This window comes from Varroa jacobsoni, unplaced genomic scaffold (genome assembly GCF_002532875.2).
Source record: "Varroa jacobsoni isolate VJ856 unplaced genomic scaffold, vjacob_1.0 scaffold_772, whole genome shotgun sequence".
Classification (NCBI taxonomy): domain Eukaryota; kingdom Metazoa; phylum Arthropoda; class Arachnida; order Mesostigmata; family Varroidae; genus Varroa; species Varroa jacobsoni.
In genome coordinates this window covers 346,752-372,955 of record NW_019213674.1, presented here as the reverse complement: position 1 = coordinate 372,955, position 26,204 = coordinate 346,752, and the positions used below count along the sequence as shown (strand labels likewise).

General features: G+C 40.2%; 1 protein-coding gene and 2 long non-coding RNA genes across 3 annotated transcripts in view; 2 read left to right on the top strand and 1 right to left on the bottom strand.

Annotated features, from left to right (window-relative positions):
• LOC111263501 (glutamate receptor 1) overlaps positions 1 to 12,731 on the top strand; it is a 78,728-nt gene extending 65,997 nt beyond the window's left edge. Inside the window, exons 13-16 of the mRNA XM_022838624.2 lie at positions 908 to 1,016; positions 3,031 to 3,168; positions 4,695 to 6,233; positions 8,260 to 12,731. Coding sequence (XP_022694359.1) covers positions 908 to 1,016; positions 3,031 to 3,168; positions 4,695 to 4,799 — 352 coding nt within the window. The 3' untranslated portion in view covers positions 4,800 to 6,233; positions 8,260 to 12,731. The remainder of the gene's footprint in view (positions 1 to 907; positions 1,017 to 3,030; positions 3,169 to 4,694; positions 6,234 to 8,259) is intronic.
• LOC111263502 (uncharacterized) lies at positions 3,224 to 5,718 on the bottom strand. Its single transcript, XR_002682266.2, has 2 exons — positions 5,627 to 5,718; positions 3,224 to 4,792 (listed from the first exon to the last, which is right to left on the bottom strand). It is a non-coding gene; the product is annotated as an uncharacterized LOC111263502 (long non-coding RNA).
• Positions 12,732 to 17,912: 5,181 nt separating the features above from the next.
• Positions 17,913 to 23,936, top strand: LOC111263504 (uncharacterized). The gene is made up of 3 exons (XR_002682267.2): positions 17,913 to 18,365; positions 19,142 to 19,337; positions 23,595 to 23,936. It is a non-coding gene; the product is annotated as an uncharacterized LOC111263504 (long non-coding RNA).
• The last annotated feature ends 2,268 nt before the right edge of the window (positions 23,937 to 26,204 follow it).

Genomic DNA, 26,204 nt, shown 5'->3' with positions numbered 1-26,204 from the left:
ACAGTGTGTCTTCGTCACTTTCATTTGTGTACGTGGAAATTTTTCCGTACGAAAATGTATATTGGAATTAGGCATCAGCAAACTTTGTTTGATGTCTCTATTGGGGTAACGTTGTCAACTGATTTTGTTGACGGGCCAATCGGTTCTAAACGAGAGTAGTTCATAACAACGAGAAAAGTAAATCACAAGGTTAGCCGCAAAGTGATTTCAAATGTAGACAAATGATTTATGCCTGTCTGAGTGCGGAACCAGCTTACAAAATAAACTTTTTCTAAATTTATAAATTACGACAGGTAGCTTCGGGTTAACGACTGGTAGATATTGTACAATGTCGGTCTTTGAGGAATGCGATGGCTTCATGCTGAAACCTTTAGGTACTTCTGTTGCGTACGGAAAGTGAAGCAACTTATTCATTACTTACAAAACAATTTTAATATATTGGCTGCAACGAATTGGTGTAAATAAAAGTAGACAATTTTCCTCAGAGATATACTTGAACAAACGCTAAACCAAACGTATACTGTTGGTTTTATTCGTGCATTCATAAAACATATAAAAAATGATTTATTATTTTATTATTAATTTTTCTAAGCATAATTTCGACCATTCGTAATAAACACCACTAATCATTCAAGTGAACTAAGTATTTCAAGGTCGACTTGGAGGTCATTAAGGTGCCTACGTCATTTGGGAAGCAATAGAGATTTGAAAGTAATGTTTCACTATATGGGTGTGCATTATCTAACGTGTCAAGCTTCCTTACATCACCACCGGCTGCGCTTTACCAGTTGCCCACCCCAGTCTAGAAAACACGCCGGAAGGGTAAGCACATCATTTTGGGGGCGATACGAATTTTTCTGTGATACTACATTCCAAATGATGTTGCGTCTAACTATTCATGTTACAGGGATCGTCTGAATCTGGCTGTACTACAGATGAAGGAAAATGGAGACCTGGCGAGGCTTGAGAATAAGTGGTGGTATGACCGCAGTGAATGCCGGACTACGGATAGCAAGGTTTGTTTGAATGAATACGTGTTCAACGAATGGTCGACCACTAAATATCAACGTACTATAGCGTAAATGATAACCCATGAGACGGTTTTTGTAAACAGCCGATTTTAGTTGCGGCTCAAAGAGTCGAACCGAAAAAATAATGATTCAATATACCTTAGTGAAGTAGTAAGCGCACGAACTAATTATTTCGCGTTGAATCTGCCTATCTTTGTCAACTAAAAGCAACTAATCTGAAGCGTTAGCTCCATCAAGGATAATGTAGCACATTCTACTTACTATACGACAGGTAAATTGTTCATAAAAAATGAACAAGTTATTATTCTAACTATAATCAGAAATCACCTAATACTTTTAGCAAAGTATGTATTGAAGATTTATGTCCAGCATTAAGCTAGTATACAAGTCACGCTTTATGAACGATTCCAAAGGCTCAATTTGACCGCGATTCGAGAACCTCCGCTACTCAAATATTAATCACCTGTGGCCATTGACGACAACATATAAACAAAAAAAAAGGTGGCTTAGCAGGACTTATATACAGAACCGATAAGCCAGCAGATTCATTTTGTATGAACGATCTAGATAATGTGTCATCTCTATAAGCAGGCATTCGAGTACTATTAGATGTGTAAAATAAACAATCAAAACTATCATTGTCTATTTAATTGTGCATACAAACATACCCATGCTAACGCAACGACATGTGGCCCTTTCTAGATTACCTCCAGCTTATGGAGGCGAAGCTTTCTTTGGAAGCTTATGGAGTTTCTTTTTGCACCTGAATTTATAGGGAAATATTTTATCGAACATTTTCATTTAGGAAGGTGCAGCTTCAACGGCCAGTTGCTGTTCGAGTTAATATTTGGACCATTTGTTATATAAATGAACATGGGTCAAGACCAAGTACGATAACATCTCTTGCTGTTGGGTCGGCGACAAGCACGACGCAAAGGCGGCGGGTCCGTTCTTTCGGTCTGCCGATGCTACGGACCATGGCCGGGGCGCGGATATAATGCTTCTCTTTTGAGGATACGTCTACACGATGAACCGTAACCGCCGCAACAAGTCGAATAAAATCATTTTCTCGTGACGCTTGGCCCACGCGCCCTACAAAGCCTTATTATGAGCACGTAGAATACCCACATATGTATCCTTCTGAATGAGTAGAGTATGGTAGCATCGAATAAGATATTGCAGACAAGACCGAACTTACTGCCCCGAGCTAAGGCTTAAAAACGTTTGTATTCACTTTTTTACGTGCTTCTATCGTCTAGATCCTAAAAAATCCATTCGAGCCGGTATTTTTTCTGACCTTGCTCTATCTAGCATGGGTGTACAGAGCGGTCCCTCGTTTCTGCAGCGGTTCCTGGGCGGTCGAATCATTTGCGCTGTGAGCGATCAAAGATTTTTTAAACGTTCCGAAATTTTAACTCGGCTGTTTAAGCTGACAGAAAACAGTGTCACCATTACGATAAGCCTAAAAGCCATTTGGGCTTCGCCGCATAACTCGTGCGGGAGCTGCTCCAACACGAACAGCTATGTGATATAAAACCAAACGATTGCCTCCCTTATTCTGATTAACTGACTATTTTATGTGCAATTAAAATTTTGAGAAGGTTGTCAGGTAGTGCATTAAAGACTTTTTACAATTTGTTATCAATTCTTCTTAAGCCAAACGACACAAGTTCTCTGGAAACAATGAAAATGATTGCCGCCTCGATCGCAAACGTTCAGTGATTTAAACAATGGACAATTAGACGCAACGTCCCCATTATGGCACCGTGGCAGCGTGTTTGCCTAGTAAATTTAAGAGCACATAGGTGAGCTTCAGAATTGAAACGAAGCATAGACACAGTTCGTTCCGCACTTCAAGCCAGTGCCTGAAACAATATTTAACGGTAGAACTGGATGTTAGATTCGGGACCTTTGTGTATGACACTGCTAGCAGTGTTAAAGCATTATCGGTACTGATGCGGGCTTCTCCTGTAATCTTTTACCCCATCTGTGGTTAAAGGAGTCAGCCCAGAATGAGCTGACCCTGAGCAACGTGGCCGGTTGCTTCTATATCCTGATCGGCGGACTCGTCCTTGCGATGATCGTCGCCCTAGTGGAGTTCTGCTACAAGGCACGCATGGAAGCCGCCCGTTCTAAGGTGAGAAGAAAATCGCAGTCAATCGATAGCTTTGATTCATCGATGACACTAGTAGTTCGTTCCCCAATCTCTTACCGTATTTTTTTATTTGAATTTATTCGCAATGAAAAGTAACAACCTCTATTTGATTTGTTTGTACAGAGTTGTTCGTTCGAAATCGAAGATAGATTTGAACGCACTTAATGATATCTTAGCTTTCGTACAAAAAAGGCTAAGTAGATATAAGTCTGCCAGATCTGAAAAAACACTTGTGCTGGCCTCGATTCCTATAAGTTAGCCAACAGACCGGATCAACTGCCTATTTGGCGCATTTTGTTATTATACAGATGACGTGAGATACATTAAAGGCTCATCATAGACTTTAGTCAGAACATATTGATAAATTTCAATTATAAATTCTATCTCAATACCTTTGATCCTGATTGGCGACCGTTAAACTGTTTTCTCTGAGCTGAGATTAAATTTTTTGATTAACTTGTTCGAATTAGCCCATGCGGAATAACAGTTGCGCTATCTCCAGGCTACTAACGAATCGATCAATTAGACCGGTAGGAATGTATATGGTAGGGGTGGATGTGTATATGCGTGATTGTGCCGTTGTTACGCCGACAATTCTCGTAGAACCAGGGACTCGTCGTACCTTAATCATCCACAACGCAAATTAAATATTTTACGGCGTCTTGATACGGTAAACATTTGTATTTGCACCGGAAATACATGCTAGAATAGGACTCTTCGACCCAAGGAAAATTTCCCGTTCTCCTAAGTGGTTTTTAGTCGTTTATTCTGTAAGCAGACAACTCTAACATTCTTGTTTGCTGGATCATTACACCGCATCTCGTTCAGGACTATATTCTGAGCCTATTTTTGTGTGAGCATAATGGGTCGTTGCAAAACGGTAATTGGCAGTATATCACCGTTTGGGAGATCTGATAGCTATCCCCTCACACAAATTCGCCTATTTAGCCACTGTAGATATACATATATAAAAGTGTTCCCCATATTAGGATGGTGTATATAAGAACTTTATTGATATAATCAATAATTTGATTAATGTTGTACTTTAAGTCGAATTCAATTAGTTGTATGTCTGTCTGCTATTGTAGCATTTTTATCATGCAATTAACCCTTCCTATATTCTAACTATGCACGTACACAACGTACATTTTCACGTTTTACGTGTTACTTAGTCGATTTTTATGGTTGGTTGTCGGTGTATTAGTACAAAAAAGCCATATTAGTATTTTGTTTCCGATATTAAATCCACCCTCTGCTTGACCCGAAACGAAGGCAGTGACATGTCGTTACCACGAGAACCTGGGGTCCGGCACAACTTTATAATGCAAAGGTACAAACCACTACGACTAATCTCTACGGACATTTCTAAATTGGACAAAGGGCACCAGAAAGGACGAAACCGGAGCTAAGAAATCTAACGAAGCTCACTCTTTCTATTTGCTCTATGCTAATGATAATAATAATTGAGACAGCTTCTCTATTGTACTATGTGAATGCGTGCATTTTAGATGACGATGTACGAGGCAATGCGGGCGAAGGTGCGCATGTCGATCACGGGCACGCAGAACGACCGCCCCCTTATCGGAGGAAGGGTACGCGAGGGATCCTATTAAAACATCGAAAACATACTTAACTCTAATGGAACAACATTTTTTTTCATCTAACCGATACAAAGAGTTATAATGACAGTATAATAGCGCTAAAACAAATGATCATTAAAAATGACAGACTGTAAAAAACTGACTCGCAATATCTACAATACGAAACATCTAGCATTATAATATGTCTTAACAACATACAACAGTTCATCGATACATGAAAAGGTAATTTTATTACATGCACCGATAAATATCTATACAGTAAATGATTTAACGAAGCAAGCATTAGAAAACAGACAAAAAATAATATCGGTGAAAAATGCCCGCGATAGTAATTTTCATTCTCCAATTAATAAAGTATAGACAATAAAATAAATAAATAAAAACCAATCAAGCTATCCAAAACCCCGGCAAAACATTGCGGCCTTTCTGCTCTATATACCAACCACGTATGCTATTTTATTGCTGCACTTTTCTTTCTGCTGACCAGGAAAGAATTCCTTCTTTTAGATGCCCACCAACGTACTATATATATATATATATATATATATAGTTATGTGTTTATAACGTATACATATGTCATGACACATATAACTAACCAAAGTCCATATAGTTAGATAATGATTATTATGTTTAATCACATAATTATCATAATATTAGTACGAGCTCGTGGAATACAATCGTGACCAAAGGTATAGAGATGACGGGTTGTGGGCAGTATCATTTTTGCCTCTTTCGCATCTAGCCCACAAAATGCAAGCCGAATAAACTATGAAACGATAGAAATGATTAGAGGTCTACTATAGTCTATTATAATGATTAGACAAGCATGCGATGCACACCAGTTGCTCCCAGTTTAACAAACAGTCACAGCTCCCTCTATTGTTCTATTTTTGCCATGCGATGGCAATGCTCGGTATCCACCATAGCGACAACCACGTCACAGGCACAGGACGGATCTAAAGATGTGCTCCTCATAAACTGGAAAACATCTTCGCTCACCGCAACGCACCAATACTTCGATCCTCTTACACACATATATCGACATCTTCCAAATGCATTTCTAAAATTAACACGAATCAGTGTTTAGGTTATCGTCCATCAATATGCCTAACGTTCAAGCTAAATGCGTCATACAACTCGATACTATCATCAGTTCAGTTGGTACAACGATAAGCGCCGAGACACTTTGATTTACGTCTGCTATCGTTGCTACTGTTGTCTGCTTCATTCGTATTGTTCCGCTCGACTGCCGAACATCTCAATTATTAATTAATGACACAAGCGCCACCAATAACGTCAACAACAACAGTGACACAACAGCAGCAGCAGCAGCAGCAGCAGCGACAGCAGCGACAGCTGAAGTCAACAATAACGACGATACGATCGTTGCCTTATGTTACCGTGCTTCTATCGGGAACCACTGGAATCATCTGCTGCGATCAAACGGTGCAGTGCAATCTAACGTAATAATGTGGAAGCTTGCCATTGTTTTTTCCATTAGCGCTACTGACGTATCTTGTTGCCAGTATCGTAGTTTTTCACCGTATCGCACAAGCGAAATCACTCGTTTACGTTGTGTGTCCACCGTATCTGTATGTGCTTCAAGAAATGTGCGAGTCACACCAACTATTGTAACTAGCATAAGCAGTAGGTCAGCATCGCCGAGAACTCGGCATCGTTTATGAGTAGCGTCCTAATAACAGCAAAAGGCAGATGTGACAGTTGGCTATTGAACTACTCCGTGGTGGATAGAAAATGGCAACTCATCCGATCGATCAATATGTTGTTGGTGTTTCTCTTGCAAGACACAGGAAGCGCGATCCACTCGACATATACGCGCATGAGAAACGGACAAACGTCCGCATTAACATATAGAGTTAGTGAGACCGATTCTATGCTTTTTCAGTCCTGCAACAAAACGAATAAGATTTAATCGACATCTCCTTTTGGAAACCATTTGTCGTATTTAGAAGCTTGAGTTTTAACTCGCTCAGCTAATCATTTTCATGTTTAGTCAACATGACAGCGAATCAACAAATTTAAAAATCTAAAACACTTTAAATATCGGGTGCAAATATAGCAGGTAATGATTATTCCGTTAGCGGAGTGGAGGATAAGTGGAGTGTCGCACGGAGTCGGTGGGTTACATAGAATTATCAGCTGGAACCCAATAAGCTTGTAGCGTTCAGAATTATGACCAGTTTAATTCAGTGCACTTTTGAATTCGTATCGAGAGGATAACAGTCCATCCAGTTGCTACGTACTCTCAGGATTACCTATTAGAGAGAATCCTGGATAGCTCCGAGATCAGAGAAAATTCGAAGACTGTGACCTCAATTAAAGAAAACTGATTCTCATCTTAGGCAGGCTTTTTTGTCCTTCAAAGCAGGCCGTCATCTGAACGAACACTACACATTTTCTATAACTACATCACAAAGAAGGCATGCATTGACGACGTTCTAGGCTGTTTTACTTATACTAACATGTCAACCATTAGCCTGCATCCTGCCTTCTACCTTTTAAATTTACAACTATTCGAATCACCGAGATCAATTAATTCAATAGGCTGTCGCGCCAGAAGTGTGACAAACGTGACCGACATAAACCTGCAGACAGTCTTTGCTAAATTTAGAAAACCATTTGATTTACGTTATTTTTTTTACACTTATAGAAAATACGGCACCACAAACTGTTCACCTTGTCGATAGCTTCTTTCGGCAAATAGCGGTATTTATTTGGCGTTTCGAGAAAGATGGATTGGACGCCCTCTAGCACAGATATTGGCTACTTTTCACACAGCACAAGATCATGCATGCAACGATATTTTATAAATAGACCCTATTTATGGCTATTAGTTACCTATATTTTTATATATGCATGCTTAATGTTTATAAATCGATTAGACTGTTAAACAGCTAACAGATAACGCTAAGTATGTTTGCAGTTCTGCAAACAGCTCTCATGCTTGTTGCCAAAGGTTCGCTCTCACTCTCTCCCTTTATAGGGAGAGAGAGAGAGATCTTATATATATCTACTGTTCGTTAGTTGGTAGACCTCCAGTAATTGCGAATTTAGTCAGTCCAACACGCATGCTTGGCACGGTACAACGTTTCTTTTAATTACTATGATCGTCATTAAATTGTAACGTGCAGAAGTGCTTAAGATTGCACTAATCTCAAGTCTTGCTTATTTCGCTGTTTTCATATGCTTGCGCTTTCTCGACACTGCTCGGGTTGGTGCGATCGAACGGCAACGGCATCATGATCCAATCGACTATCGAAATCGTTTACCGTCGACGTCGTTTCGCCGTGATCGTCTCTGACTTCGACGACGTTGTCCGACGGCTATATTGTGAAACATGATGTTACCAAACGATAACTGGTTCTCCAACCTTACTGACTGATTGACACTCAACGACGACGACGATGATGATCATGATCTCTTCTTATTCGTGATGCTCTACCATCCGTAGGCCCCTGTCCTTCCGGGCAGTTACTCGCCGCCCCCGCCACCTCTGCATCATCCCGGTCTACTGCCCCCGCTCGACGGTGACCGACTCTCAGTTAATACCCACACACAGGTCTGACGTCCGTGGGTACGTGGTTATGTCAAATGCTCCATCCTAATGATAAACTAACTGCTGTGGAAACGAGCATCCGAAAACGAACCAGCAGCAATAGCAGCAAAGAACAGTACCAATGAAAACATGCGGAGAACATTCAATTATCGTATGAAGACGGTAGGGGGCAACAACTACCACATATAGCGCGAACGAAGGGAATACCGGACCTTCCGGATGTTCCTGATAATTGCTATCTGCTTACGGAGTTGTCGCGTACCTTAAATTGACCAAGACCCTGAGTGACAAATCATTTCAAATAGATTTACTTTGACATAGCTTTGCCTAATAGTAAATTAGCGATAAACACTGCCAGATACAGGTTGTCTACCTAAGCTAAACGACTAACCCAAACCTGACAGATGAACTATCAGGAGTGATTCAGTGAAGCTCTGATTAAACAACTCGCAAAAACTAGAAGCTAATCTGCCATCACCTCAACCAACGTCTTTCTGTTAGTAGAGGATTATATCTCAGGCGTACCATGCTAGCCCTACCGTATCCACTGCTACTACTTCAGTTTTTACTCGTGACACGACTAGTTCTTCCCCTCTGCTCTCTTCCGCTGTTTGCAAAAAGAGAGGGTTTTTAAGCCGGGAGATGTATTAGTGGCTGAACGAACCTGACTACCACAGCAGCCATTGCGTGTAAAGCACATGATAAAGCTTAAAGCGAACGGCGGCAAATCAGTTGCTTCATACCACGCATATATAAGGACGGCGAAAAAGGACACCCAAAGCGATGGAACAAAGGCTGTAAACTTTTATTGGACGAGCGTTACTGTCAGTCAGAAACAGCACCAAACTTACAGGACGCGTGAAACAAAGATGTCTATATATGTGAGAAGTGTTGACGCAAATGAACTCAATCTTGAGAATGTATCCGTGCTAAGCTTGGGGAAATCTGAATCACACGAGAGCCAAGTGCATTCATCGATCTTGTTTTCCATTTAGACCTTCTCTGGAAAGCCGACGTCGACGAAATGTTCTTTTAACGTTGTAGTTTGGTCAGCTAGGGTGCATTTAGTTGTACAGTGTAGTCAGAAAAAGACAAAGATAAAGTCCGTACGAGAGCTAAACAAGTGAACGACGTATCCCGTGATAAAAATAATGCTGGTTCACGTATAGACGACTAACTAACTGGCCCTTGGCAACACATTTATTACATAAAAAATTATCACTAGTGCGGGCACACAAACATACAGACGTGACAGTTGTCACTGAAAAAAGACAATTGTTAGTCACAAAAGATTTACTGATATTATTAAAAAAAAAGATGAACATTTTCTGTTAGTCTTAAACATCAGGAAACAATCCATGATCGATCACCAATATCAGGAACTGTGCGCGGCAAACGACAAAATCAATGACAGTTCAGATAGAATGAACAGTTTGTTATTTTTCAACCTTGAAGTGAAAGATTATTGGACATTTTGAAGATATCAAGACCGTTCGCTTCACTGTAGAGAAGAAATTAACTGGGATAATTGAGAGATTGATCTGACACGGCTATTTTAGCTTGTTTGTATATGCTTCATATTTATGCAGGCCGATATCAAAATTCATGACGGGTCTATTGCTGTTTGTATAGATAGAACGCCGCGTGAATGTTACGTTCTATGTCATTGTTTTGCAATACTTTCATGGATATCGCTACTGTTGACGTTGCTAAGAAATCTGAACTGAAAATTGACAAGGTCAGTCAGTAAGTTGGACGGACGCAATTTATAACAAACGTTAACTAATAACTTTTTATTTCTATAAATTTTGTCACCACCAAAATGCGAAGAACATCGTACGTGTGGATTTGTACAAATTTAGAGATGTTATGGCGCTAACTACAATTAGGCGATATTTAGAACGAAATCAAATGTCTCCTCTTGTGTTAACATAAGAATACTTAATTCTAACGCCCAAGATCACCTGTAACATTGTTACATTATTCTACGGTTGCTTTGCTCCTCAATCAAAGCATCAATCGATACAGGGCGTTGAGTGTGAACGGCACCCTGCTGGATTTTGATTTAAGTAAGAACACTGCGGAGTTGATGATGGGATACGGCACCATTAATATTTTCAATGCCGTCATTGTTTGAATTAAGTAGCATTTCTGACGTAGTTTTTCACGTATAAACAATTGTTATTGTAAACTGCCGAAAACATTGATGCTTAGCATTCACCGTAAACAGGCAGAGCTAGATATAGACAGAGCCTCAAAATGTATCACCATAATTTCGTCTACAAATAACAGATATAGTCAATATTCTTCTTTACGTATTCATGCAGTTGTCACGTCGACAAAACACAAATATGCAAGCACACGGCCAACAGACTCGCAGTACTTTTCACAATACATATACAGAGACGTATATATTTCTCAATGCGTGTCGGGGGTGGCTTGAACCGGAAGGAATAAAGGCAGTACGCAAACAGCAGCCCAAAGTGAATCAGGCAAATCATGAAAAAGGTAGCGACTCACTCTGAAACGAATTAGGAGAGTGATAACAGAAAGGAAGGTATGCTGTAAAGGGGGAACACGTCAACGGCTCTACCGCTAATCAGAGCTCGAAGAATTTTTTATACACCACCTTCCTTGCCCTATGGTGAAGTAGGATTACTGATATAGTAACTGCTGTCCCCATAATGTCGAACCGAATCGGTCGCAACGAGTGTAAACAAGGCAATGACGTATAAATCTTCAGTTCTATTTTTAAGGGTAGAAATATAGGGATCAGAGTTGGAGGGGACGAGAGGAAATGAGTCAACGTGCTAGGCTGAAAGAGACAAAAATCCATCTATCGATTTTCGGACACACATATTTAGGGTACGGGGCTAAGGGAACCAGGGCGGGGGACAACATAGTGTGCTGAGCATGACACAAGGGTTCAGCGCCACCGCCGACAGCAGGGACTCTGCGCTTTCCGAACGTATATCTTGAATAGCCCGCGTCGGAAAATGCCCCCGCAGGCCAAACAGACAATGGCCCCGGTAACGGCGTCCGCACGGAGGAAACGTCACGTTTCCGCGTTGTTGTACATAAAGAACTCCTCTTGTTGAATAAAATAAATCTGCTAAAAATAGTAATGATAATAACGGCATGTATGTATATGTGTAGACCGATAATGGGCGTGGTAACGATAGCACACTGATGAAGACAAAGCACTCCTGTCCAGTCGGTCGCCTCTGGTCATAATTTCTGGCTATTATAATAACTAGCAAAATAAGAAAAAAATAATGAAACGTGTTGCTGGAGTCCAACGCGCCTGTAACGCTTGCGAAGAGTGTTCAACTCGAGAGGACCAATCCCACAACACAAACGACGCAGCAATCTTCCCAATAAACATATGCCATTATGAATACGTACGGCACACGGTAGAATAAAGACATCGATAGACGGTGGGCGATTTCTTTTAATCTATACAATGATACTAACAATATTAATAGGAATAATTATGATGACTATTGTTAATTAGTTTTCTATTTTAACTAGTTGCTTAGTCAAACCCATATTTGACACTTATGCCAATAATGGTTCAAACAATTGGGGCTGAATATTAAGTTGTAGCTTAGCTGCGTGCTCTGCACGACCCAGTTTCTAGGTAACCTCTCGTTTTTAATTGTATATTAGGGCCTATTAAAAGGTTAGAACGGATTCCACTCCCAGAGGCGACGCAAATACTATTAGGCCGCATTTTTATCACATACATTTTCGCATCTATTCGATCTCGGACAAACTTGAAACAAACATTAGAGCACAATTGACTTCTGTCAGTCTTTGTACTGGATAGGACTGGTGCATGTCAGCCTGTTTAGGAAGTTGGCCATTTTGATTCACCTAAAAAACTAGCAATTGGCGAATATCCTATGAAGAAGAGCTTGATAAGACAGTAGAACAAGACTATTTTTCTCTACTAAGGGGCCTTAACTTATGAACTCAATTATTTGATCAACAAGAGTCCATACCGCTACTGTCATCCCCTATGTTTATTACCGGTAATCGAGAATTATTATTATTATCATCAATTTGTATATTAGAATTATTATGTTTGTTATTATTTCAGGTAATGCTACATTCTTAAGCTAACGATAATAGGAGGGTACGTTACTTTATAAACAATTTTTCTACAATAGCAAAATGATAACAATTACCGATATTTTGTTAGCGCGCCGCGGAGAGTTATAATATAGATAAACAAGTCTGATTTACAGGGACAAAAGAAAGTAAAGAAACGTTCGAACGCCCTAGAACGGTTAGAGAGAACAAGATTACGACAAAGTTTAAATTAAAACCTTTAATAAAAGATAAACTATTTAATAAAAAAAAAATAGAGCTGTATTTTTTCTAATCAAATCAGTGCTTCAATGTGTTTCGTTCTGTGTGGGCTGTGCTTTGTTTCTTGTACACATTTGTGCTTGAAACTATCCTGCTGTCAAAACCTAGGTCGGTCATCTTAGGCGTTATCATTTCTTAACACTACCATGCATCAACAGAAATCCTAGGTGTATAGCGTAATCATATATGTTGAAGCTGTGCAAAAAAACAACGTCTGGCTTAAGACGTTGTTTTTTTGCACGTAAGAACGTTGGCTCATAAGAGACTCGATTGATCCATGTGAGGAATATGTGAATTGACTTCACGATTACATTTTAAGCTACTATCTAAAAAATCTCGCAGTTCATTGTTACTTTAGATATTACTTTGCCAAAACTTTACTGATTAGTTAATAACATTTTGACGATAAACGAAAGATGGCTGTACACAGAAGCTTCGTACGAAACACCGTCACGATGTTCTTTGAACTGTAAACTCCCGGTCACTCAAACGCACTATCCACTACAGAATTAATATCTTAACCATATAATCGCTAATAACGACCCGTTGTGTTCTCGAAACGTTCGTATTTCTTGTATTCTTCATATTTGACTGAAGTTGAAAAACTTGAATTGAAAAGTTCAAGGAACCATCACTATTTTTCCTTTATTGTATCGGATCAACAATATTGTGAGGTTGCGTCCGAAGGTACAGCGGCAAGATTAACCCAATCATTGTCGTTCAATGGCAACTTATTTACCTGCCGCATTGTACAGCATCATGCACAATAGCATAGTTAACGTGTTACTAATGCCCATTTAATTCGTTTACAATACAAAACAGTGTTACCTAACAATCATATACACCCCCCCCCCCCCCCCCGTCCCCCCGTCGATTCAGATAAAGATTCTTCCTGAGAATATCAATATCGGCTTAAAGAAACACTTACATGAACAATACGAAAGTTCTAGCCTGGCCTATAACCGAAAAACAAACCTATAGGCGTTAGACGTAGTAGACACATGAGTATTACAGTGTTATTCGAACGGCTATGATCTATTATTATGAGTTGATACAAAGTTTTGACCTAAGGAATGTCGTGCCGATCATCCTCTTGGGGGCGAAAGTTCGAGATAACTACGCCTTCTTTCTATGCAGTTCTTCAGATCTTGAGAAAAGAAAATAAGTTTATTTCATTCCAATTAAATTATTCCGAATGAGTATCGTCGTCGTTCACTCTAAGGAAAGAAGACTATAGATTCGTAAATGTAGGAGCCGTGTGGCGTGTCTTTTTGACGCTCTTCACCGTTTAGGTAGAACGAATTTCTTTGGCGTTGAGTCGGATCTGTGAAATCTGTTGATGCACAGCACTGTCTGTTACAGTTAACGGAAATATATGAAGCCCTCATATCAAAATTACTTACACCCCTCGCCCCCACCAGATGCACTTTAATTAAGCTTCATTTCTTTAATTGCATACGTTGTATAATACATCAAAACATATAGTAATCTAATATAGTAATATAGGAAATGATTTCTTAAATAAGCCTCGTTTCTGTGGTCGCATACATCCCTGATAAGTTTGTCTAATCCCAAATGGAATTTCGTTTCCCAAACTATCAGTTTCATCTGACTAAAATTAATTAACATTTTAATTAGCCATAACTATCAATTTCTATGGCTTTTGTTCGACCACGCGTTCCGCTTGATTTACCTAGGTTTCCGTCAGGTGTGGCTGTCTGTTGTTATATTGAGTACATATTACCGAACGACGCCCCTTGGAGGATACTTTAATCCTGAAACCTATTTTATTTGCAAAATAGTACGTATAGTATGTATCATAATCCAAATATACTATCATTCTGACAGTTTTTAGCTTTCGCTGGTACTAACTTGATACAAACCGAATACAAACCGGGGTTCCAATTGAAGGCCGCGAAGAAGCCTGTAACGTGGCTATATAAGGTTACTGCGTTTCAGTCAAAATAATGAAAGCGTTTTTATGTCCGATTCAAAGATAGATTCTGTAAAGCCACAGTATCATGGCACATATATAGAGCCGTTGTTCTCTATTATAGCTACGGTGCGATGTACACGTCGGTGGATTATAAGGCCACTGTGTTCACCACAGCCTTAATACTTAGTACACCTATGGTGTATAGAAAACTTTTTGCAACTTTCTTAACTCTTGCTTTAAATAGTAGGACCCTTCAGTTGCAGGCTTGATCCGCCAGAGGGTTAAAAAGCTGTATGCTTCAATATCAACGACCGCCTAACAACAGGACGTCTTCGTCCAATGAGTGTTAAAAAACAAAAGAGCGAAATCGATTGCTACATACAATCTGCAGCGGCAGACGAACCCCTATGATGCCTGCAAACGGTTAAATGACCGAAAAATAGACCCAGAGTCAATTCGCATTCTGTATTTAACTATTTATAGTGCAGGATTTTAGCAGTCTTTAATTTAAGCACATGCCGTCTAATTACGACACCTAATTTCTACTTTGCACTGTGTCAAACTTCAGCTTACACCCAAATGAATAAATGACACAATTTTCTGAACATATTGTAATCTTATGTCGAATTTTCATTTTTTTGTCATAGATTCAACTGAAACACACAGAATTGTATACAAAATCAAATTTCGAGTTCTGTACAACGGCAGAGAAAATAGAATTCTGTCAATGTTCTAGTATCCTAATATTGAAGTTTAGCTCTTCTCGAAAAAAATTTATTCGCAATCTGACCTTAGACAGGTAAGTAGACACTGACACGCTCGTACGTCGACCGTTTTCCTTTGTGTATGAGACATCTTTGGCGGGCAGACCAGGCAAGTCTCGGTAATAGTATGGTGAATAGTGTATATATCTGTTAAACTTGAGGGACGCATGTTGGTCTGGATTCGAATCTGAGCGTGGATTCGTGCTGGGAGCCAACCGTCTGATAAAAGACCTAACCAATGGTATCGGATATAAAATTTAAAACATTTGAAAGCAGAACGGATGGGAGGTTTATGGGTGACTATCTGACAAAGGCATAGCAAAATGCTATAAAAAGCAATAAGGAGCACGTCATTTATCAGATGTCAGTAGACGGTCCTGCATTTCGGCATCGAACAACCTTTTAAAATTCTGTGATACTGGAACGTATCCTAGCGGGGTATCACGAAGGCCTTATGATAAACAGCCGAAAGCATGTGTTTGTGCTATATTCGACCGAGAGGTGTCTCTCGAAACCTTCCTTGGTTCCACGGGAGGGACCGAACGTATAGATATAAATACCAGCGAATTAGCAGGGCAGATATTGCAATTTCGCTGATGTTGCTCACACAGAACACATACACGATAAAATATTACAGGGAGGAATTATTAAACGGAAGTTTTCCTGTAAAATGTAGAGTGATTCCGAGGGTATTTTGAAATAACTAAATGTCTAATAATAAGTTTTTTTCTCAGTTGCAGACATTCATTTATGATATAAAAAGAGTAATTAACGAACACATATTGTCTGTAGGTCCCAAAAGCTACTGCGGAACGCAACAAAAGGCTTTTACGAAAGGTGTGTATAACTGGGACGCAGCTTTCGTACATTGCCTGTAGCTTCCTGCAATAAAGCACTTTTAATTCTCCCAAAATTTAATTATCTCAATGCAATTAATCTTAATCCCATTTTAACTTAAATCCTATAGTAAGTTCATTATTATATTACTAAGCATGAAAAACAGGAGGAAAAAGAAAGATGTCAAACAGAAAATACAACAAAAAAAATGTGCTTGTTAATCCTCCGTGGCTTATTTATTATAGCAAGCTATTATAATAATTATAAACATTAAAAGAAAAAAAGCTGACAATCTTTCTGTGCCTGCTATGCGCCTCATAGAGTGATTGTTCATAGACATTTTACTGATTAAAAAATCTGCATAGACGTTAACACAAACTACCACCGAGCTCAGTTTGACCGCTGACTTTCACCCTTGTAATATCGCCGTGTTCTGTCTCCTAAAGGCAGCTTGGCTTGCTGTAGATAGAGTATCCCCGGTAGGGATATTGAGTGAATGACTGCTACATAAAGGGAAAACAGGATCGTTACGTTCTCGCGCATCGCTACATTTCTGGTGAGTGTCTTCTATCTTCAATTCTACGCATACGAAACGTCGTGTTTCACAATTTAAACTAGGCCTACTCTTTTATCACGGAAACGTGACGTGCAGTTATGTTGGCAGGCAAAATGACGAGGAACGAATACAGAAACGGTTGGTCGTGGCGCTAAAAGCGGAAGCCTATTGGCCTTGACTTTATTTTTTCGCCTTCCCTTTGACCGTTGTCACATAGATAGAAGGATGGGCCAAAACTCGAGCGGCGTTTAGCCCCCTCTACTCCGTAACGCGGCTTATCTGTCACATCACACGGAGGCAACAGAGTGAGCATTACATGTGATGAAAAAAGTAGGATCAGTAACCATATATCAACGTCAATTCTTACTTTCTCTCCTACATCTTCAGCTTAACTTAAAGCCACAGAAATTCAAAGTAAGTTTACGTTGCGACTCAGACATTCGTCACCTGGCTGAGCGCAATGTAAGTTCAAATCAACGAAAATGTTTTTTTGTCTGTATCTGAAAAATTCTAACCGTGGCTGGTTGGTGAAGGTACTACACAGCGATTTTTTTCGAAGCTTCCATTTTAAGTAACGTGATATTTTTCCAGGTGTGCACCTCCTTATCTACTTTGCTGTTGTGCTTGATCTATTTGAGTCGAATGAAAAATGTGAAAGAGGTTGTTGCATGTTCCACACGGACCCCCGTAACAGCCTGATAATCAGTTTACTATGAAAGCAAACGACGACACGGAGGTACGGCTGCACTTTACTGCCAATTATTTTACACTCCCGTCACGGCCTGACAGAGTGAAAGGTGAAAATCAGATGCCATTACCTTGCCTATGACGTAGTTCATATATCTGACACATTTGACATAATCAATCATCAGCCTCTCATATGTGATAAGCGATTCACACGAGAATTGCAAACTCGAGAAACGGCTTTATATGTGCATTTAGATTGTCTTCAATTAAATTAGGTATTTTTACAACTTGCTTCACAGTTATCTTAATATTGAAATAGAAACAATTAAGAACAACGTAATTAATGCCAGTGTCCAGCGGTATTATAACCTATAGAATCAGGCCAACATGATTATATTGTGTGACATCTATAGGTGGTAAATTATCTATCCTGTTTACTAACGACTTTTTTTAAATTCTACTGGCCGTAGGCACGAGCTGATGACTGTCAGCTGAGTGGTCCTGCAAAAGCGTCGAGACACTTAACGAATATAAGCCATAAATAGATCTGCCAGTCGGAGGTGGTAACCTGCTTTTCTTGCAACGGGTCGTTGCTTGTTCTGCTTCCAGCGATTTGTATCACCCTTTACAAGCCTCGTTTTGTCGCGGCGGGCCGCGTTTCCGTATGTTGCTTTGATGGCCACTGATAGCGTAGCTGAATAACACCCATTGTCTTACGGATAGAGATAAGGGTATTAAGTCTTTAAGGGAAGTCAGAGCAACTCCGCAAGCATTTCTCGTTATTTGTCGAACCGTGCTAATGTATAATGCCTTCAATAGGGGTACACAGGCGTACCAGTAGCATACTGTAGGTACCTTGTACGTATTTCAACTTTCTAACAACGATATTATTGTTATGAAGGGATAGATAAGGATTTATTGTCACTGTTATTGTTGTTTTTACACTAGACACTAGATAATAACCAAAAAATGTAACTTTCTTTACTAATAATATTGATTATTTGCTAATTGCGTTTATCCTCAGACATAATTAATTGATGTATTTCAAGCGCAAGAACGACGATTTTTTTTTTCTTACTTCGTTAAAATGGTCCTAGGCTAATTTCTTGGTAGAAGACGTTTTTGCGCGACTTAAAGGTAACGATAGCATTGGCTGGATAATAGTCACTGCTGCTTCTGAAACAAAAAATTCTATAAATGCCTACTTTTTGAGTTATACATAAAGATACGATTAATGATTTAAGCATCACAGATGTATTTGGGTAGGTAATTCTACTTGATTTGTTCAATCTCGCGCGTTCAACAGTGACGCAGTATACGTTATGGTGACCTTAAATAAATGAGATAGATCTGAATATCAAAGTGTTTCCTTTAGTCCTTAGAACGCCATTAAAGATCTGTTATATATTTAAAGGACATAAATGAAGAAAATGTTCAAGCACAAAGAATAGTATTTAAACATTTTCATATATTATCAACAACGTCTTTATGAATTTCTCACACTGCACCAATAGAATATCACACTCCCCTCAACCAGGTAGGCGAATCAAAAGCTATCGGAGAACAGGTCCCCCACTTTACCGCATTTTACAAAGCATGCCCCTTTTTATAACTTTTAACTAGGAGCTTTGACAGCAAGAATAAGGTTCCTTTACTGAAGACATAATCTCGGGAAGTCCTGTTTCAAGTGTGCTGTTCGAGCAAGAGGGCATGAATCACTCAGCATTTCTTGCAAAGGACAGCGAGAGAGGTGAGCATTCCTGCCACGACCCAGAATCTGTTTCGGCTGGGGAAGCGTTGCCTTAGCTTCTGCTGAAAGGTATGAAAGACTGAAAGCCCAAGCTGAATCTATGACAGTAGCTAAACCAGTTTTGAATTAACTTGAGTAACTAACTATCTGCTTTTTGCCATATGGCGATATTATATCTATGTACAATATCTGTGCATGTTAGGATGAAGATACCCAACCGAAAACTACTCTGATCACCAGCGGTAAAAGCCACTTGATACAATCATACTCTGCGTCAGCTAAGGCTTGAGACTAGCCTATGACGTATACAGATTGAACGTTTAATTTTACAAATAAAGCTACATATTCTGGTGTGTTATGTTTCGCTTTTACCTTTCTAATCTGTATGTACGATTCAGACATGTGCTGACAATTTGCCATGGACTTGATTGGAAATAATATTGAAATCAGCCAGATTTTTGATAATCAAGTGAAGCAGTATGGCGTTCATATTGGCTAGGAATTGTCGCAAAAGCGATTATGAGGACCAATGAAGTAGGTCCGCTATAGACTATAGTTTCGCCTCAAATAACAAGTCTTGGAAAAAAAAAGGAGAACGCAATTTGACATTAAATTACAACATAAGATACGAATCAGCAATAGGGCTAAAGAAACTCGACGCTCGCTTCAACGGTTTAAGAACAACATTGTGGAGACCTTTCTTTCTAGTTGATTTGCATATTGGAACCTGCGGATAAATAATGTTTAAGTAAAATAATGTAAACTGAACTCGAATTGTTATTACGCTCAGTATATTGACGCCTTTCACTTAGGCCTGCTTACGCCGCCTGTGCGATAGATTCGCTCACTCACTGTATTGTACCTATGGTTCCTACGGCAGGTTTTTGTCCCGATTCGTAGGTTTTTTGAAGAAAAATTCAAGTAAGTCCAACAAGATCCCTAGGCTAACAGCCGACGGAAAGAAACAAGGCGAATATAGCAGTTCTCATCGGGACTGATACCTCGTAATACAAATCTGCCCTTCGCGGATTTCGACCAGTAACTGAAGATGGCTTAGTTATGCTGTAGGTTCTTCTCCTGGATAACCTTTCTAGCAAAGCCTCATAGTTCAGATCCGAGATGATTCAATATACAAAAAAAAGGAACCAAGATAAGCCGCAAATTGAAAACTATTGATACCTAACAGAATAATAAACACGATTTACAGTTGTTTTAATGCAGTATTATCGGGGCTCACTCGATTCAAAAAATTACATTTTAAAAACTTCAACTATAGAATTTTAAACACTTTATTCGTCACAAAAGATATCCTGACATAGTCGATATTAGTTACGAATAGGATGTCACAAGTAAAAGGCCGCTCCACGTGCAGATTATACCGTAACGTCTATGGTTAATTACTGTATCTCAAGCAAAACTTCGATCAGGAAACTTAGTCGTGATACACCGTGCTATAGCAGCACGAGAAACGTTTGAGTGAATTCCTAATGATTTCGGTCGTCTTCGCGACCCTGGTGACTGTCTCTTCGACCATTTAAATAGCTTTGTACGTACAAACTATAATTGCAATTAAACTTTGCTGCCGGATAAAGGTATATGGACCTATTGTCAAGTAAGTCTCTCTTATTTCTAACCAGTCTAGTTCGTAGTTCAATTGTCAATTATTGCAAAGTGAAATAAAGACGTGATAAGAAATTGTATCGTCAAAGTCTATTTCAAGAAGTCCTCGGAGCTGGTGGTCACAATAGCCACAAGGGTCATACACGAAGGTTTGCTTCCGGCCGTCTCGAAAAAGGCAGAAGTACTCATCCCAAAAGGAAACGGGGAGTTTAAGCTGCTCTGCCTGATAACCTCCTTGGCCAAAAGCTTCGTGGATACACCGCGATCATTTGGGGGGGAACATGGTCCGATGTTCCTGAGGCAGTTCGAAATCCCCAAGAGGTGCTCGGTTTTGACGGCAAAATAAGATGGCATCCGAAGCCGAATTTCATACATTGCTCGACATTCAAGATTCGAAATCAATTTGTGGCGGTATTTGGCCATCAATAATTCCTTCCAGTATATTCTATGGAAGATAATGCTTAAATCGATGAGTAAGAGGCTGTACCGTCGTACCTGGCGCGAATGGTATCTAATTACCTAAACGGAATGATACTTCCAATGACAGCGGGTGCTTACCAAGACTCTATGCTGGGCCCGCTTGTATGGAACGTTGTTTACGACGATGTCTTAGAACTGCGAGATCTTTCGAGCAGTGTAAAGTTCCTGGTATATCTAGGGAACCTGGCCGTTACAGCGTAGGCAGAAATCGCCGCGAACATGGTGCTATACGACAATGAAACAGTGGGCGCAATTGTAAAAGCGACGAAAGCTTGTCCCGGATTAAAACGGGGGATTCTGCTCACAGAAAGAAAACGTGTGCGAGGAACTAAGAGACTTAATGAGCTACTCTATGTCAGGATAGCTATGCCGAAAGCTTGCAAAGCAGCAGATGCTCCAACAAGCATCTCACCTAATATGTATATATATATATATGGGCCAAGGAAAAGAGGAAAGCGAAGACGCCTAACATCCGTCACCAAGGCAATAATGCTTCTCGGCTATCCAGTTTTATTAGGAACGCCTGCAGGCTTCGAAACAAATAGAAGTGCCTTCGTAAGGTATAACGGACTACTGCACTGTGAATTTTGCGGGCATAGAGGACAGTCAATCAGTATGTCAGTGCTCCTTGCCTTGGCTGGAACATCCCCGTGGCCCTTTAAGGTTTAAGGGAGGAAGCGACCATAGAATAGCGGGTTTGAGGCTTCCAAAAAAGCTTAGCATGAAGTTACCATGGAAGCGTGGCTGGATTGCGGGGGACTAAGACAGCCGGGGCTCGTCACTTGACCCCAGACATGGCAAAATTACTGGAGCGCTTCGGAGGAAAGCTAGGCTTCCACGTACCCAAATCATTACAGCCACGTAGATTTTCAGTGTTACCTATACAGGATTGCAAAAGTTTCATCCGTCATGTGTGACCGTTGCAACTAAAGGCAGAAAACCACTCTATTCACACTTTAGTAACCTGTCCCATTTTGAAGGACAAGAGCGAGAAACAACATCTTGATCAAGTAAAACCGAGAGGGTACCTCTTTCACAACAAAACTGGCGGGACTTGTGGAGTTGATGTACGCTACAATCAGAGGGCGAGTGTTCGGAGCGATTACAGCCAAAGAGGTGTTGAAGAAAAAAAAAGTGTTTTGGGCGGCAGCAGTTTTCCGAGGCTGCAAATGACGCGACTGGACTTCGGGATACACAAGTTGTTCGGACACACCTCATCTGGTGAGGTGAAGAATCCACTAAGTGACTACGATGAACTGATCCGTAGAGAAGCACCTTTTCTGCCAGTCAGTAATATTATTCAATGAAGCTCAAAGACTGACAGAGAGTGAAGCTTAACGGAGGGGGAGTGTTAGTCCTAACGAAGTTATGTTCATTCGACGGGGTTATACGACGGGGTATAGACACTACGCTGTGCATCAATGCATTGTTTGGCCCCAGCTGTGCGCGCCAATGCACCCATTCTGCGTCTTAAAGAAGGGATTATACAAACTCAAGAAAAACTGCACACTACAATTTGTTGTTTTAACTAGGAACTATACGCAACGTTTTTGAAGTTTTTTTGTTAAACATATGCAGCACAAATCCTGTACTTTTGTACGATGTTTGAAAAAACAAATCGATTCGTTATTTGTTTAATTTTTCATAACAATAAAATCCAGTCAGCAAAGTTATCGTCAGTTTAAATTGTTGTATTCATTTAGACAGTGAAGTTAAATTGGACATAACCTAACGACTCTGTACTGAGGTCTAACTTATTTTGCCTGACAACTAAAAATGTATTGAGACCGTATTAAAAAGAAAACCGTCCAGCAGTCGAATGCGTGGATATCGCTGTACAAGTTATGAACTGCATTAAATTATTTAGTTAGTAATAATACTTTGAAGGACTACGCAGTTTATTCCATAAGACTAGCTAGATTCTGTTCGTTCTATTAGTTTGAGATTGTACAAGTATTCTTCAATTTAGTCAACAAGTGTTTAATATGCATTCATTATTTTTATTTATTTGCCCATATATATATATATATATAATTTAAAGAAATATTCGGAAAAGTTAGGAATCTGTTGACGATGAACTTGCCCATTGAATTATATCAGCAAAATTCTCTTGCTAACAGAGTTAGTGCAACGAGTATAGAAGAAACGAGTATACGAAGAAAACAATATTGCTACTCTACCAGGCAGAAGTGCAGGAAAAATCAAGTAAGTCTTCTGTAATTTCAGAATCCCGTACAGTCCAGCGCACTTTGGCAGTGCTAAGTCATAGAAGGTCGCGAGAGAACGAGTAGAGCACAACTTCGATAATGAGACATAACGAAAAGCCATTCCCGCTTATGTGGCGCGGTCTTCGAAGCGGCCTTCTGAAGTGCACTGAGACCGGGGTTGGTTCATTCTATTTGATCTGTTCTTTTGGACCTCAAAGGCATTTGTGTCCAAGACGCTCTGGCATCCTCTCAGCTATAGTGGGCTATAAAGAATGACGCTTACGGAAGCTCTCCTGTTTCGAACTACTTAACTGCCTGATCATCGCTTTCTATACCGTTTCAATAAAACTATAGAACCTTATTTATTATCGTACTAACTAATAGAAGAATTTGTAGATACGCTATAGCTTATATATTATTTTGCACTATTGATTATAGATATTATCAGTTCGATTAATATAGACGATGTCAAAAATAAATAATAATTCCTATTCTAGAATCGCTAGTACATTTAATGTAACGTTATGAAAATAGAGATTCAATCTACTACCTAATAGTATTTAGTTTAATGAGAAATCTTCAAGGTTAAAGCCATGAGCTTTGCATTACTGTCATCAGAGATTGGACGTTTCCAAATCTGCGCCAGTTTTGCTTTGCCATACATCTATATCTATTTAATCACCGCTACGATTGAGAACCAAGTATTAAAACATTGATGAGATACGATCTGCACGTTTTTCCTCAGGTTATCTATAAGTGCCGCGTTGCAATCAGTCATCGACCTGCATCATTAAGAGGAAACGTTTTATTCAGAAAATTAAAACTTATTAAATTAAGAAAAAAAAATACAAATATATGCAAGTTATTTGGTAAAGACTTATGTTTCTGATTCCTGACTAAAATACGCTGTGGCGCAGATTCAGTTAGTGCCAAGTCGGCTGGTCAATAGAATCTCCAGCTATGCAAAAGGAGTACAGGCCGGTATCAGAGCTAACGAACGAGCCAGTACGCATGTATGTTCCCTCACCAACACAGCGGTAGAATCGAAGGCCATGGGGGATCCGAAAGGCTACCATCTTGGCGGCGAGGTGCTTCGACGCATGACGGCTGTATATTTAGCAGAAGGTGTCTTGAGGCGTAGGGCGTAGGGAAGGTACAGGGCAAACAACCGGAAAAACTGGGCATAGAGGAGGCAACAAAAGGGAACGTAGCTCAGCATAGCAAAGGTGGCTGGTTGTATAAACTGGTAGAAGCAGGACGCTGCACTATCTCACAGGAAAAGACTGTTTACGGGTCGATGGTGTCTATGGATGTTCCATGTTTGGATCTAGCAACGAAGATTGCGTTATGGGCCGGAGAGGTTTAGAGGGCCTTTTTGGGAAATACGGGCAGGCGGGCGATGGGAGGAAGAAATGTCGGTGCCTGTGTATACCTTAGGGTTGGTGGCCCCTGCGCTAACCGGCCGGTTAAAAGACCTTACTGATTCGGTGGGATCCCCTATCCGACAGCTGATTGGCCTGTAGCACGACCAGCAGTATTTACTTGTCGTTTCCATATTCTGCCGCCAAAAGCCTTACCTGAAACCTTCAAGCCTGCTGTGGTGCTCAGAGTCAGCCGTAGTTGTCGCGTAAGCGTTACCGGGATGGTTGTTTAGCAGCAGCGACCCAAGCGATCGTGCTTCGTACTAGTGGTGTCCGGGTCTGTGGTGTATTTAGTTATGGTATTGGGAATCAATAGTAGCAGCGATGGTGGCCTTTATCTTAGTGCTTAAATAGGTATCCAGGCCACTCCATCTATTCTAGTTTTTGTCTTTTGCATCTTCTTTCTCTCTCCCTTTCTAATTCTCTGCTTTAGTTTGGTGGGGCCTTTGACCACACCACAGGCTCGAGTAGTCAGCCTGTGGTCGAGCCAGCACCCTGCAGGTGGCGAACGAGCCTGGCCAGATGCCGAAAGTTATCACCATAAAGCGTTCACACTCGACACGTCACTGCCAGACCTGCTGCGATGCTCCTGCAGGCATTGTTGAGACCAGAATGCATTCTGACCGTCAGCAAATCGCTAACTACAGTTAGCGCTCCTCGATAATGTTAGAGACCGCAGCATCTCGAAGGCGTATTAGTCCGAGCGACAGCAATGAAGATATTTGATAGCAATGCATTATGCCAAGCGTATCTTCGACATAGTCGTGTGTACGGGGCGCGCTTCTAAGGAAGGAAAAATTTCTAATCAGGCATGTGCGTCATATGTGCTCATTTCTCGCATAATTAATATAATAATAATAATAATAATAATAAAATAGAATGGCAGGATAGCTAGACTGTTGCTACTTAATTCGACTGCTAACTAAAGGTGTACCTACGCCAACGATACAGAAAAATTGGCCTTCCGCAACCGGTCAGCTGGCGGCTGGATGGTGCCATTATAAATACACGAGGCAGAGTAGAAACGACTTTTTTTCCCGTTTGATACAAAAACGATATTATAATGTATGTTTAAACACGTATGAACATTTTTTTCCTAATATGAATTTTAGTTTCACAGTACGGACGAAATCGGTCAATATAAACATCTTCTGTAACGCTCGATATTGTCCTTGATTCTAAATACTATTCTACCTGTAAACCCAAAG